Source organism: Watersipora subatra, chromosome 6 (genome assembly GCF_963576615.1).
Source record: "Watersipora subatra chromosome 6, tzWatSuba1.1, whole genome shotgun sequence".
In the NCBI taxonomy this organism is placed as follows: Eukaryota; Metazoa; Bryozoa; class Gymnolaemata; order Cheilostomatida; family Watersiporidae; genus Watersipora; species Watersipora subatra.
The window spans coordinates 47903883-47920555 of record NC_088713.1 but is presented as its reverse complement, the minus strand read 5'-3'; the positions used below and the strand labels follow the sequence as shown (position 1 = coordinate 47920555).

General features: G+C 37.9%; 1 protein-coding gene across 1 annotated transcript in view; it reads left to right on the top strand.

Moving 5' to 3' along the window:
- The window catches only part of LOC137398982 (cyclic AMP-dependent transcription factor ATF-6 alpha-like), a 39372-nt gene that overhangs the window by 10581 nt on the left and 12118 nt on the right, over positions 1-16673 (top strand). The window contains exons 5-8 of the mRNA XM_068085141.1: positions 6427-6588; positions 6675-6767; positions 10196-10366; positions 13307-13417. Of these exons, the coding sequence (XP_067941242.1) occupies positions 6427-6588; positions 6675-6767; positions 10196-10366; positions 13307-13417 (537 nt within the window). The remainder of the gene's footprint in view (positions 1-6426; positions 6589-6674; positions 6768-10195; positions 10367-13306; positions 13418-16673) is intronic.

Sequence of the window (16673 nt, the reverse complement as noted above, 5' to 3'; positions counted from 1 at the left end):
ACATGTGGGCTCTGTATATCAGGAAGCAATAAAACTTTGCACTACTGACAGAGAAAGACGTAGTATTGGGAAGCTGCTGATGGAGTTTCAGGACGTTTTCAGCAGATCTGATGCTGATGTTGGCCGGACACATTTAATCAAGCACTCGATACCGGTTAAGCCAGGAACTCGGCCAATTAAGCAACCACCCCGACGCCTCGGACCTGAAAAGGAAGCGGAAGTTGAGCGGCAGGTAAAAGAACTATCGGAGCAGGGGCTCATCACCCCGTCCAATAGTGCTTGGAGTTCGCCAGTCGTCCTGGTGAAACGTAAAGATGGAAACTGGCGGTTTTGTATTGACTACCGCCAATTGAATTCCGTCACAGAACAAGACTGTCATCCGTTGCCGCGAATAGATGAAAGTCTTGATGCATTGGCCGGGAGTAAGATATTCAGCACCCTTGATTTGATATCCGGGTACTGGCAGCTTCCTTTAGATGAGGATGCACAGGACAAATCCTCGTTTGTAACTCGAGATGGGCTGTGGAAGTGGACGGTGCTTCCCTTTGGGCTCACCTCTGCTCCTGCTTGTTTTAGTCGCTTGATGGAGCGGGTGATGAGGGGTCTTCACTGGAAAACCTTGCTTTTGTATCTCGACGATATTATTGTGTTCAGTGAGGATATTGATTCGCATATAGAGCGGTTAGCAGCTGTATTCGAGCGCCTACGGGCAGCGGGTCTGAAATTGAAGCCTCGTAAATGTGATCTTTTTAAAGCCGAAGTGAAATACCTTGGTCACGTGGTGAGTGCAGATGGTGTAGCTACCAACCCCGAAAAGATAGTGGATGTGAAAGAGTGGCCTGTTCCAAAATGTGTGCGTGAGCTGAAGGCTTTCCTCGGAACAGCTGGCTATTACCGCCAGTATGTTCCAAATTTCTCAGTTATTGCTAGTCCTTTGAATCGGATAACATCTACGTCTGCTTCTTTTTGTTGGTCGCCCGAGTGTCAGAAATCGTTCGAGACTTTGAAAGAATGTTTGGTGACTTCAGAAGTTCTCGGGTATCCAGACCCAAGCCTTTCGTTCATTCTGGACACAGATGCTAGTGCTGAAGGTATAGGGGGAGTTTTGTCCCAAGTTCAAAATGGTAAAGAAAGAGTAATTTCTTATTATAGCAAGTCGTTCAGTCCTCCTGAACGAAACTATTGCGTAACTAGAAAGGAACTTCTTGCTGTTATTAAGTGTGTTAAACACTTTCGACCCTATCTGTATGGTCGTCAGTTCCTCGTCCGAACGGACCATGCATCATTGATATGGTTGGCTAGAAGGAAAGAGCCTTCGTGTCAGGTGGCTCGGTGGTTAGAAATTCTCGGAGAATTCCAGTATCGGATCGAACACCGGAAAGGCATCCGCCACGGAAACGCGGATGGTTTAAGTCGAATGACTTGTTTCGATTGTAAACAATGTAAACGAATAGAGATCCGAGATGGTGGACCTACAAAAGAGGAAATAATGGCAGAACTGCTGGTGGGTGAAAATAGATCATCTCTATTTCCACCAGATCGTACGGAAGGGAGCACCGGATCATCTCCGGTACCATGCCATTATCCCACTAGAGGTAAAATTGGTTTAGTTGGACGTAGTGAACTTAGTAGCAACAAGGTGGAGGGCTCATCGCCCTCTAACCTGATGGAAATGGAGGGATCGTCTCCCACCATTTCTGTCGTGGACTCGCAGTCTATGAATAACAAAGTTGTGAGTTTACAAAAACAGCAGCCAAGTGAGGTTGCAGACATTTACAATGCTGTGGAAAGCGGTCAAGAGATTTCACGGCAAAAGCTTGAATGCGGTAGTAAGGAGCTAAGGAAATTACACAGTTTGTTACCATCACTGAAGATTCTAAATGAGAGGCTGGTGATCCAGATTAAAATAAATGGACGGATGCATAATTGCACTATTTGTCCCAAAACAGTGCGTAAAACAGTTATATGGGAGACTCATCGTCTGACCCATAGTGGTATAATGCGGACTGCTCGTCGCGTTCGCATGCAGTGGTTTTGGCCCGGCATGATGTCGGAAATTCGCAAGCTCGTTCGCACTTGCGAAACTTGTCAACTAGCAAAACACAGCCCAGTTCCACAGTCCGGAAACCGCCAACGGCTATACAGCGGCCGACCGTGGCAAAAAGTGGCTGTAGATTTAGTAGGGCCATTCCCCCAAACTGAACGAGGGAACCAATGGATTCTGGTCTTAACCGACCATTTCACAAGATGGCAAGATGCTCTTCCTCTGCCTGACGCCACTGCTCCGGTAGTAGCAGAAGCACTTGATAGCCGTATCTTCTGTTACCTGGGATTGCCAGAACAAATACACTCCGACCAAGGCGCACAATTTCAATCCGCCCTAATGGTAGAGCTTTGTCGGCTCTGGAAGATAGCCAAAAGTAAAACCACTCCCTACCACCCTCAAGGGAATAGTATGGTAGAGAGAATGAATCGGACGCTCGGAGACTCATTGCGCAGTCTCCTGTTGGGAAGACAACAAGAGGACTGGGATCTTCTGTTGCCTCAAATTATGAGAGGGTTCCGTGCCTCGCCCCATTCTGCAACTGGCGAGACAGCAAACTATCTTATGTTTGGAAGAGAAACGCGACTTCCGGATCAAATCGTTTATGGGGTAACAGATACTGAAAATGTTACCACCCAACAATATGCCCTAGAGTTGCTGGAGCGACTTCAAGAGGCCCATGACAAGCTGCGGCAGCAGCAGCTCGAAATTCGAACAGATGATTCTGACGAACCTCCACTATACGAAGTCGGTGACTTGGTTAGCATGACACGAAAAAGAAAGAAGAAAGGGCAGAGCGAGAAACTGTGTCCTAAATTTGTTGGTCCTTTCCGAATCACTGAGGTGAGGCCCAACCACACTTACAAACTGAAGCGGAATGGTCAGGAATCCATTCAAAATGAAGGTCGACTAAAACCGTTTGTGGAGTGTGTGGAAGAAGCGGGTCAGGCTCCATTTATCCCAGAGCCTGTGCGCCATCCTAACATGAAAGGAGCTAGAAAACTCAAAAAGGCACCTGATCCTTTGTTTAGTTTAGACGATTTTCCTCCGCTAATACCAAACCCAAAAGAGCGACAGTACACTGAGCAAGGAGCTTCCGCGGAAGATGTAGTAGAAGCGATCGCTCAGCCTGAGGTGTTAGAAGAAAGACCAAGACGTTCACTGAAACATTATCTCGTAGATTATGCAAATAAGTGATGGATCGTCTCCATTGCCACGGCTGTGATCATCTCACAGGCCCATCTTGTGTTGGGAAGTAGTTAGTTACACATATATATATACCTAGTCTCATGTCATTATACTTTATTATATTATTATCACCATGCTCGAAGAACTGAGGGAACTAAAATCCATTCAGCGTCGTCTCGCCTCCAAAGTTGCGGTCAAAGAAGAAAGACTCCAGAGAGCATCAAAGGATACTTTAACCCAATGACTAATCTTTTACTCACATTATTATTATGGTTACTCTTACTGTTGTATATTATCTCGATTTAAAATGCCTTTTTTTTAATTAAGTCATTTAAAGGAAGGGGCTGTGTAATGGATTTATATATAATATCTGCGATATGTTGGCCATTTTTGTTTGGCTGAGAATTTTGCCTTCTTCATGACAAACAACCGGTAGACTTGAATTACGAAATTATGAATCATGTTGTTTGCTAAGAACGGTGGTCAGCTTGGAATTTCTGCTGACTCCGGAACTACAGCCTACACGTGAAATGATAATGATTGGACCAAGTATATAGAAACTTTAAGTTTATTGGTCTACCATTTATGTTTAGAAGGTATATAATAATATGTTACCTTATTTTTACTCAGTCTTTTTCCTGCTCTTATCTGAATATATTCTAAGCCTTATTCTATATTCAAGGTATGTGTTAGTCTGAATCAGTAAATAAAAGGAATTATAACCTGTGAAATTAAGCTTGTTGTTATATCTATCAATCTAGATTGTGGATAAGAGATTTTAGCCGCATGCTATGCTATTCTAGGCTGTAACGGCTTATCACCGAACAGCGTTGGTCTATCAATATCTGATTATCTCAGATATTGTTTGAGTTTGTACAACTTTCCATAGTCATCATATCACTATGTCAAGTTGATTATCCTATGTCAATTGATTGTCTCAATTACATAGGACTACGTTATTGAAGTGGCAATTATAACACGAAAGTCATCCTTTCGGGGTTATGGGGTTACACTAGTACTGTTCATCACAGTTTAGTGTAGCTGTGGGCAATATCAATAACCCGAAAGTCATCCTTTCAGGGTTATGTGGCTATGCTAACACTGTTCATCACAGTTTAGTGTAGCTATCTAGGCCTATTTAAATATTAGGGTTAATATTAATCTGACAGCATTTAAACTATAGCCCGTGAGTTCTTGAAGGTGTAGTAATATAAAAGTATTAGGGAAAATCCTTCACAATGGGAAGGGTTAGCAAAATATTTGTATCGAGTGATTTATTTTGAGCAGCCGAACGATCTTCTGATAAATCTGCTGTGTAATTATAATTTATAATTGTTCCTCAAAGTTTTTTTGTTTACAATAAAAATATTTAACTCAAATACATAACAACTACTAATGAAACCGTGTCCTGTCTCTATACGTATGGTATCTAGGAAGCGAAGTTACTTCGATGGCCGTGTGACATGTGCCACGAACCGAACCAGCCTCCGAACCTAACCGATCCTACGTCGGTTCGGTGCTCGTGTGACCACGCCTTTAGTTGGGCCTAGTTATAAGTTAACCCTTTGAACCCTGGCTCTCCTTGTCAATGCTGTCAGTATTCCTGGGAAATTTGTCCAACGATCCAAAGTTTTAAAACTTGTATTTTAAATATATCTAAATGTGCTCGTAATGCAATAATATTGGGTAAAAAAAGTCCATCTCACAGCAAATGTCGCCAAACAGAAAAAAACCATGTTTCACAGTAATTCGAGCTAGAACCATAAAATTTCGTACAATTTTTAAAGCTTTTAAAACATTTACAGTAGCATCATATCCAGCGAACACACATTCATCATTATTTCATGACTCAAAATATATTGGAAAATTATATTTAGTATCATAAAATTCTTCATTTGCATCACAAACATCCATGACCTACTAACAAATGAGTCGTATCAATTTTTTCCCCTATATTGTTCAAATAAAGATTGTTATTATAACTAAAGAAGATAAAATTTGAAAATGGTTAAAATGGAAGTGAACTTTTTTTTCTAATGCCCTTTGCAAGAGTTAAAATTGATTGGTTTACGCTGTTACTTGCTGTAGAAACAGAATTAGTAGACAGAGCCATGTGAATGCTGTTATTCCGCCGTTAGGGTTTCTGACACTCCCTACGCAATTCCGGAATATATATATATAGTGTATATATATAGTATATATATATATGTATATATATATTATATATAATATATATATATGTATATATATATTATATATATATAATATATATACTATATATATATAGTATATATATACTATATCTATAGTCTATATATATACTATATATATATAGTATATATATACTATATCTATAGTATATATATATATATACTATACATATATAGTATATAAATACTATATATATATACTATATATATAGCATATATATAGCATATATATAGTATATATATAGTATATATATATACTATATATATATAAAACTGGTGTATATGCGAGTACTTGCTATGAGTTTTAAGGGCTGTTAACCATAGCTATTACACGTGGAAGGAAATACATGTTTGGTTAGTCGTGATGTTCAGGCCCATTCAGTTCACTTTATGCTTCACTGGAGCGTGTGAGTTCTCATCCATTAGAGGAAGGAAACAAGTGGAGTGTGAAAGATTAGATGCGCTACAGACCCATAAGCCTCCTAATTTAGCTGTTTGTTGATGGCTTGGATGACTGAGCGTAACGCTGTATTGACAGCGCCACTCGAATATTCATAAGTATCGATTGTTGCGTTAGTTCGCATCGTTTTTGTCGCGTCTGTTAAAAATATGCAGGGAAATTTACTATGCACTATTTCATGTACTAGCCGGGCTTGCCAGCATGCCCGTAAAACTGCTAAGGCAGCTTTTTCTCTTAACTTGTATTTCAACTCTTGGCATCAGCGCGTAGATCTATTGATTTACATTGTGCTTAGCGGTGTAATAGATTGAATTGTACCTTTTTGTTGATCAGTTTGTGATATGCGTAAGCTATGTACTAATACTTCACTGCTGCAACTGTAACAAGAAAAAGAGTGTTTTTGCTTAAAGCAAAATTCCTTGGAGCTGTCTACAACAATTTCTTTAAGTTGTAATCATTTAGAGGTATTTATGTAGTTATTTGCAATCTCATAGCGCCTAATAAAAATTTGATTTATTTTGTAGGTAAATATACTTTCGCCCCAGTTGTCCCCTCTCCATGTCGTCTCTCAACCTATTTCTCTTCTTACTGATCAAACATTTCCTACATCCAATCTCCCTAGAATACAGCCCAAGTTGGAGGCAACCGACACCAGCAATACTGTCATATACACAGTTACCAGTCAGGTAGGCTTCTGTCTGTTTTACCAATATAACAGATAACAGTGCTTGTGTTCACAGGAGGGCTAGAGTTGTCTGTGTTGCAATTGTAGGCGGAGAGAAAGCCTGTTTTGTTGGCTGTCGATGAGGCAAAGAAAACTCGTAAAGTCCAAGTTAGCAATGTCAGACCAACTTCTCTGCAGAATGTATGTTATGACTTCTTATTTATTCTCAAACTTTTGCAAGATAATTAAAATTCAAACCATCTTTTCTGGGGCAGATTGGCTATTAAGCTTGTGATCTAAAGCTCTCACAAGTTACAGATTATATAAATTACTATAAGGACAATTTTTAACCATTTTGCAGAGGGGTAAGTTTGCCAGGGTTAGCAAACAAAAAATTAAATGATTTAAATTGTTGATTTAAATCATGATTTACTCAGAGAAAAATCACGATTCTTTTAATTTTATCGTTAAGTTGTAAAAATTGGTGTTTTTTGACAAACCATCTTATTTTGATGCGCGTGTTTTATAGAATCTATAAACATCTATAAAATCTATAAATTCTACAAACACATAGATTTGATTAAGTTTGTGTTACAGTTGTCTACAGTGTTACGCTCGCTAATCTCACTGTCATGAATTAGCAAGCGTAACGGAATTAATTGACTGCACGTGTAGTACAGTGCTACAGAAATAGGACTGAAGTTAGTACCTAAAAAGGCTGGTTCACACTAGATTACATGTCTCGGTTGATGCTACAACACTTTGGTGATTGTCGGTGATAACGATGTTCATACTATCACAAACCCATCCGCGTTTGCATCAGTGACGTAGTGTTCTCATTTTTCTTTCTAAATTTTCACAAACAACCTCTTTGTTTTTACAAAGAGGTTTATTCAAACAAACCTTTTTCTTTCGGTTCATGGTTCACATAATCGACGATGAACACTGAAAGGAAAACGCTGACCTACGTCGATATAGTGTGAACCAGGTTTTGGTTTATGTAGCAAACCTCAAAGCAGGATTAATTGTAGGGTAGCCATGGTAACTAGTACAGTCTCTAGTTAGTATCTGACTGTGTTTTTTGTTTTCATTTGTACTTGGTGTGAAACTGCTAGTCGCTCTAGTCTACTAATTTACATGTGGTTACTACATTATTATTTTATATGTCTGTTGAATGCAAGAGATATAAGAATTCGTCAAATTAAACCATGTAAGCCACCAATACTGAATAGCGAGTTCACCAGCACTCTGATTTGCAATGCAATGCACAGACAATTTACATGAACAAAATTATCAAATTTATCAAAATAAATTTATAACATTGAAAAAATTGATTTAAAAAAAGTGGTCATTTTCTTCAACCCTGGTATCAAGCCACTATGTTACATCTTTGCTTGATAACTTGCCTTCTTTATGCCAGTTCATTGGAGGTCTGACTCCCTTTGAAATTTCTATTTTTTTTATTTACTGTGAGGCTTTTTTTTGGTTATCCAATAATGAAATAGCTATAATGTTATTGAGCAACAATATGGCATTGTTGCGTCACATAGAGAGATAATGATTTTTCATTTGAATACTTGTTTACCTCAGATTACTACTGAGCTTGGCAGTGTCTTATCTGTGTGATGTTTTGTGGGAATTCTCATCTCGATTCTATCCTTGGCAAATGATTTTATACTCCAGCGGATTGTAAAATTTTTGTTTGTCGACAAATGCATTGGAATCGGCTTATTGCAAGAATGTTGTGGTTGGGATACTCCATGCATGACATCACATACAGTAATGATCTGGCTACAGCGGCAGACAAAATGTGTAGCCAACGCATAGTTGAGTTGTTTGCTGCGGTTACACACACAATGTGCAGATTTAAAATTGTGCGGCCATGGGATAATTGTGGAGTAATAATTGTAATGGTAGAGTTACCCAGCCATAAGCGTTTCCATCGGACATTCTTCGTATGTTGTGAGTTATTGCAGGCGTTTTGTTAAAAGAGATAAGGAATTCTATGTCCGATGTCATAGCCAACATCTCAAATTGAAATTGGAACGACTGAATTGAAAAAATGTTTAAAATGGAATAGCATCATTTACGCATCATTCGCAAGTGACGTTTCCATCCTTCGCCAGCATTAAATATTATTAATATTATCATCTAGCAGATGACGCAAACTTGCCTATCAACTCCATCTTGAAAAGACCGTGTAACACCAACACTACTAAAGACCGTGTAACACCAACACTACTAAAGACCGTGTAACACCAACACTACTAAAGACCGTGTAACACCAACACTACTAAAGACGGTGTAACACCAACACTACTAAAGACGGTGTAACACCAACACTACTAAAGACCGTGTAACACCAACACTACTAAAGACGGTGTAACACCAACACTACTAAAGACGGTGTAACACCAACACTACTAAAGACCGTGTAACACCAACACTACTAAAGACCGTGTAACACCAACACTACTAAAGACCGTGTAACACCAACACTACTAAAGACCGTGTAACACCAACACTACTAAAGACGGTGTAACACCAACACTACTAAAGACGGTGTAACACCAACACTACTAAAGACCGTGTAACACCAACACTACTAAAGACCGTGTAACACCAACACTACTAAAGACCGTGTAACACCAACACTACTAAAGACCGTGTAACACCAACACTACTAAAGACCGTGTAACACCAACACTACTAAAGACCGTGTAACACCAACACTACTAAAGACGGTGTAACACCAACACTACTAAAGACGGTGTAACACCAACACTACTAAAGACGGTGTAACACCAACACTACTAAAGACGGTGTAACACCAACACTACTAAAGACGGTGTAACACCAACACTACTAAAGACGGTGTAACACCAACACTACTAAAGACGGTGTAACACCAACACTACTAAAGACGGTGTAACACCAACACTACTAAAGACCGTGTAACACCAACACTACTAAAGACCGTGTAACACCAACACTACTAAAGACCGTGTAACACCAACACTACTAAAGACGGTGTAACACCAACACTACTAAAGACGATGTAACACCAACACTACTAAAGACGGTGTAACACCAACACAATACTAAACACTACTAAATGCTGTGTTCTGTTGATGAATAGATTGATCTATGAGAATTTACCTCAGTTGTGGGGAAATCCATTATGTAATTCATGGGTTATTCTTTTTTCAGCATCTAATATGGAACATCAAAAATTTGTGAGAGTAGTAATTTTTTGCTGCAGATTGCAATGCTATGATTATTTCCAAGAAACTGCGCATTATTGGTGGAAGGACACAAAAATGCTGTAGGTTCACGACATGAATTTTAGAAATTGACAAGGTTTCAGCTGATTTAATTATCTGCAGAATAATATGAAATCGATGACTGTTTTATTGCCTCCCCATCACCAATCGGATACGCGCTGGATTTTTTGATTCTCAGATTTTATGCAGAAGTTCAATCCAGCTGTCTATTTTATTTATTTGTTCGATAAACATCATTCGAACTGATAGTATTAATATCTATGTCTAAAAGAGTTTTAATAATATATAATAGCACCTGTCTACTACTGGGAATACTACTTATGTCTGTAGCCTATATATTTATAGTCAAATAGTTTGAGCTTTAACAAGCAGCAAAGCAATTCAAGGAAGGGGCCTTCATCTCAGCCTGCCAATCAATCTGTGTTAGCCACTAAACCATTGACAGAATATGACAAGAAGCAGGCGCGTATGATCAAGAACCGGGAGGCTGCAACTCTGTCTAGGAAACGAAGGAAGGTGGGTCAGAGCTCTCCGATTATTACTAATTTTATTTTAAAGGTTGACTTGCAACAAAATTCACACTACAGCTATTTGATATCAAAAGATTCACCATGTCTTACTCTGTTGTGTTGTAGGTGCAAAATATGTGGGAATGTGATTACAAGCTCTTAAAAGCTCAAAAACGGAAAGCCGCCGTAGATTGCAATCATGCAGTTTATTTCTCTGTCGTTGTCATTACAGTTTGGTTATTTTCTTGTCACGTCATGTTCTCACGTCATGTTCTCACGTGAATTGAAAGGCCAATAAAAGGCTCAATATAAAACTTCTCGTAGCACTAGTTTATGACAAGCACTTCGGGTTTTACTGAAGACCCCGTATCAAATACAGATGCTCGCTATTTTACAGTTTTGTTTTGACTTGGTCTAATCGTCTAATCGTAATCTGATCATGTGACCCAATACTTCGCAAATCATTTCTACAGCATTTTTCGATTATCACAGGTGACCAACAGGCTCGTCATGATTATCAGACAATGATATGTACTCCTTCGATCTAAGGTTAAAAAATTAAACAAGTTTTTACGGTAAGTTATAAGATGTCAGTGCTGAAAGTGACAGCATTACAATGACGATAAAACAGATGCGTAAGAGTAATAGACATGGTTTTATTGAATGCATGAAGTATATTTGTGAAATATTCCGACGAATCAGGTTGCATGAGAGTGTAAACAGAAGCCATCTTGTACAACTACGTCCCATTTGAGCCGTTTTGGAAAGAGATTCTAATCTATGACGGTCTCGGGATGGCGGTGATTATATGTTCGTTTTTGAGCTTTTAAGAGCTTGTAATCACATTTCCACATATTTTGCACCCACAATACAACAGAGTAAGACATGGTGAATCTTTTGATACCAAATAACTGTAATGTGAATTTTGTTGCAAGTCAACCTTTAAGTAGTCAGCTTAGCAGAGGTTAACATAAAACTTCCCTCTTTGCTTTACCCCTTCTTGACCTGCCAGCTGGTGTCGGCTTATGATCCGTTGCTATGACAATTGTTGTTAGGTAGTTCACAGCTCTGGTGGCGTTCAGTCCATTGTATCTATCACTAGTATCAGTTGCTACAAGTTTATGTACTATTTTTCATCTTCGTAGAATGTAAATAGTTTTATTAAATGTCACATATTTAATTCTTCAAAGCGATTCGAACTTTCGATTCAAAGAGGGTATTTTTAAAAACATGTTATCAACAACGAAGTACTGTGTATGATGTAAACATCAATATTTGTATTATTGCATAAAACTTTGCGATCGGAGGTTGGATTTTCATCTTCGTCATTGGTGACGTCCTTACAGCATCTCTATGCAGCTCTGTTCTCAATCTCCGAAATAAAAAATATTAGCTCCGAATTTGAAAGAAAAATTTCTCACACGTTTTGACATTTGACCCTGGACCCATTTTAATAGTGTCAGTCGTGATATAAACTATGGGCCCCGTTGTAGCTAAAAGCGCAACAGGCTAATATAAAAAAAGCGGAGTTGTGCAACAATTTCTTCGTAGCATGTAAACTCGTCAGCTACGAACAATTGGGAGTTGTGCGACCACACCTGTGTATCATGTAAAAATACTCACAATAAACTGTATCACTCAAAATTCATCGCGAAGAAATGGAATGTGGATATCTGACTTCACAGCTAGGCCTACCACCAATTGTGCCACTAGATCATCTTACGGAATAATTACGCATATAGTGATTACATATGACGATCTCTCACCGCACACTATACTACTGGCGTACTAGTCTTTACTATAATAAGAGCCGTGTCTGTCCGAACCCGCTGCTGGAGGTGGAAAAAAGATTGCATTATACGGGATTTGAACCTGCGACATCAAGCTTTGCCGCCCAACTGGCTACCAACTGTACCAATAATCCACCTTCTCTGATGTCAGAATTATTGTACACATACTTATTCTCTGTGCTTTATTGGTGCACCTGAGGATGTCTCACAGAGCACTACCAGGGTACGAGTCTTTATAGGTTGATAAGGACGCTCCTGATGTTTAAATATTTGTCAATAGTATATATTTCTTTCAACTAACTGAGTTTGGTGGTGATAACATTTTTTAATCATTACTACAACTTATGCTTTGTTGTTGCGGATAAAATGCTCTGGTAGATAGGTTTGTTTGTGTTAAACATTGATCACTGTTGATAATTTATGTAAGTTGTTATGAGGCTAACGAGTTAGCCATTGATGATTAGATATAAACTTTTATATTTGTACTCCTGACCAGCCTTCATTCAATTTTTTTTGTTGAAATGAGCGTCGGTTGGAGGTAGGGTGAATGGCGCTTAAGCTAAGAATCAAGTTTGATAGACGTTGCACTTATGATGTCAAGGACATATCAGTGCCACACCAAGAGTGTTTGTCTTTATCTTTCCATACATCCTTTCAGAACGACTTGTTTACATTTTCTATTACTTTGCAACCGAAATACACAGCTCCGCTGCGCTTCTAACAGAAAATGATTATTTCGGCTTTTTTGTTTAACCTGCCGCAGCTGCAATAACCCCGTAACAGTTGCGATGATGGTATGTGATGATTGTTAATCATGTTGCCTTGTTTTGTTGACTATGTGCTGTTTTATTTGAACACGACAGTTTCCAGATATATTGTTTTCATTTAAAATTCTCATCATAAGAATAGCGTATGGAGAACCATTGTTAATGGTGCCATAGATGTTACCCGTTTATTTTTCTATGGTAAAGAACATTTACATTAGGTTTGATTTTGTGAACTGTCATGAAGTGCTTGTAAAACACACCACTTCCATCTGCCTTTTAACTTCAACTATCGATGTTTATCAATCTCTGAAAACTCTAGAGTAGAGTGGCTCTTACTTACTGTATGAACTAACCTTTCTAATACTCCTTATCTCGTCCTTGTGTTGCTAGGAGCTACTGCAGCAGCTTGAGCATGACTTGGAAGCAGAGAAGGCCAAGTCTGAAAAGCTTGAGATAGAAAACCAAACGCTCAAAGAACTCATCAGCAGTTTGCGGCGTGAGGTACGCGCCCCTTCCTTTCATGGCTTAGTTGGATTAACAGGACATCTTTGTGATTTTAAAGAAGTGCCATTCAACTTTTATTTTATCGCTTTAATACTATTTTTGGATTTGTCTTCTTCCGTCTGTTATGGGCGCAATAGATACTGGATACTAGTGCTTTTCTAGTTATGGAACAATTTGAAATGCTGGAGAGTTGGAGAATTAGCGGATTGGAACCAAAATACCAGAATTCATTTGCATTTATTGTACAGATATTATGAATGTCAGGACACTCAAATTTATGCACTGACTATGGCTATTAGTGTGTCATTCCCTATGAAGAATATTCACCCAAGTAGGCGCAGCGTATAGGCACGGCCACACGTAACGATTTTTTCATTGATTCTGACCGAGATGAACGAAAAACACAGAATTATTCAAATTCACAGAACTGTCAGAGCTGTGCATGCACACCGAAATCATCGACTAAACACTTTTAATTGGCTAAACAAATTATTAGCATGCACGATTCTAGCAGCTTTTACAATTTGTATAGTCCAAGACACGTATAACGACACACAATAAATGTACCAGCGCAATTCGACATGTAGTACACACGATGCAGCTGCTTAGATTGAGCTATTGTTGGTTTTCTATTGTTCGGAGTTACAGCATAGCGGCAACTCATTTCCTTTTTACCAACAATTGTTTGATTATACAATTGATTAAACTGTCAGCGACGTAGTGTTGGTTAGAAGCTCGTAACACCTGTTCTATTGCTTGGAATTGAGAAATCTTTTTTATTTGCTGCTGATAAAGTTTGCTATCAATCTAACATAGGTCCAACAATGTCAGTACCAAAAAACTGCTTGTGAGCTGCTATGAAACATATAAAATGATTTTGATCAAAACAAGTTCACGGAAGTATTAGAAATTGTGTTTAGTAGAATCTGTAAAGGTGTACAGACATTTATATCAAATTGTAGCCTGGAATTTCTTCGTTAAGCTGCAAAAAACAAATCCAGATTATTTTGAAAATAACTTTAGTTATACTCAATTTCGTGTAGCTCTATTTTAATTGTAAGGCTACTGAAAAATTAATTAGGCTGAGGAGCAGTCAACCAATAACTAATTAGTCCTGAATGGGTTAATAATAATTTTTTTAACAGCAAAATTTCCGTTGTAAAAAGAGTTGACATCTCTAGTGCGATCAAATATTAAAAAATCAAAAAAAATTTGGTGCTTGCACAGCTCAGACAAATCTGTGAATTTCGGCAGAATAATTCTGTGTTTTTCATTCGTTTCATGATTTCGTCAGAACTATCGAAAAAATCGTTACGTATGGCCGTACCTTTAGAAGGTACAGTTGACGCTCCTGTAACGTAAATTTCAGATAACATAAAGAATTTATGTGAAGTTTTTACTTCGTGCCACATAAAAAATTCTGTGCAACCTAAAGTGGCAAATTCTCAAATTCGATTTTAATGTTATCTTATCCCTTGTGTTTTATCTTATGAAAAAACAACATGTGTGCAGCGCTGTATTTATTATATTATATACAACTTTTGCAACAATCTAGTTCACCATGAGAGATCGTCAGATGTGTAACAAAACAGAGAATAAGATAGTTGCAATTGTTCATGAATGCAAAGGCGATAAACTGGTACAGGTGTTACATCCGTCGGTCCACCAATCCGAATTGTCACGAGTTGGAGTATCGTCGAAAGTTTTCTTATATTTTAGCCTTGATACAGATAGACGACGGACAGATAGTAAATTATTTTATAAAATCATAATGTTTTATTATCATAATAATTCTTGTAAAATATTATGTTGTTTTGCTTTATTGTAGACATACAAAATTTGTGTTATTAGTTTTACTTTGCTGAGTAGACTTCGCTATTTAGAAAAAATGAACAAATTGTAAATGAACATTGCATGTACATACATATGTATATTTATAATCTATATATAAGAAATATATATATTTATTATATATTTTTATTATATAAATGTATATATTTCTTGTATGTATATTTCATATGTATAATTGTGACTTGAAACTATATTGAGCGATTTAGTTTTGTCTTTACTAGACACTCAAAGTTGACCTTTAGCCTCTGCATGAGCAACTCAGCATTGGCTGGTAGCCTACATTGGCCAGCTCACAGTACACTTGTTTCTATTAGAGATGCCCCGATTCTTATTTCACCAGCCGATTCAGATAGAGATTTTTATTAAAAAATAATCCGATACCGATCCGATATACCGATTCTTATTGAAAAATAATCCGATTCAGATACCGATTCAGATCTTTTGTGTTGCATAAATAGTTGTTAGTTTTATTATGCAAATATAAATATAATGCAAAGAAAATATAAATATTGATGTATTTGTTTGTTTGTATTTATGGAAAAAGGATATGTATATATATTCACATGCTGACATACCGCGCTGTAGTAACAAAACAGTCCATGTTTCTTGTAATTTGTTACTAATAATTGTAATTACTGTTAGTAGTACAGTTTTATCTGTGATAATGAAGTCTCTCTTCTACTGCTGATCGAACTGCTGCGTCTGTACAAGTTTAGAGCAAATAGATGTTTCGTTTAATTACCGTTAGTGATTCAATTCTCTTAGTGAGACGTCTCTATCTTCTATAACTATCGATGTAGCCAGTCGTGCTGAAGAAGCACTCACTTGCCACAGAGGATGAAGGACAGGCTAAATACCGATAAGCCATTGAGGTTATTTTATGCCATACAAACGACACAATATATCGTCAGGATCAAGAGAGAGAGAGATAGATGCATCAGACTTTATGCATCAGCTGCTCAAATTACTTTCGCAATGCTAGTAAATAGAAACATTACATCACATTCTTGTTTTCATCATTGTTCTCTTGTTCGTGATTGGCTGCAATAAATCATATCGCTGTAATTGGGAAATACTGCACTTTGTGATTACGTCCTGACTAAAGCCAAAAGATTCCTCGGCTGTGTGGATGTTTATCAGACTACAGCCATGAAATAGATTGTGTGACAGGCCCAGAGTTCATTAGGCAAAATAAAGAACTTGCAGCTGATGATTTTTTATTAGTGTGTGTAGCAGGCTCAAGTACTGTTTTCTGCTAAATAGTTGATATGTAAAAAGTATCTGAAGTTTCCGATTTTTTAAGAAAAGATCGGTTGATACCGATTCAGATACTTAATGCCCATATCGATACCGATTCCGATATTAAAAGGGGCAACTCTAGTTTCTCTTGTGTATGTTTTAC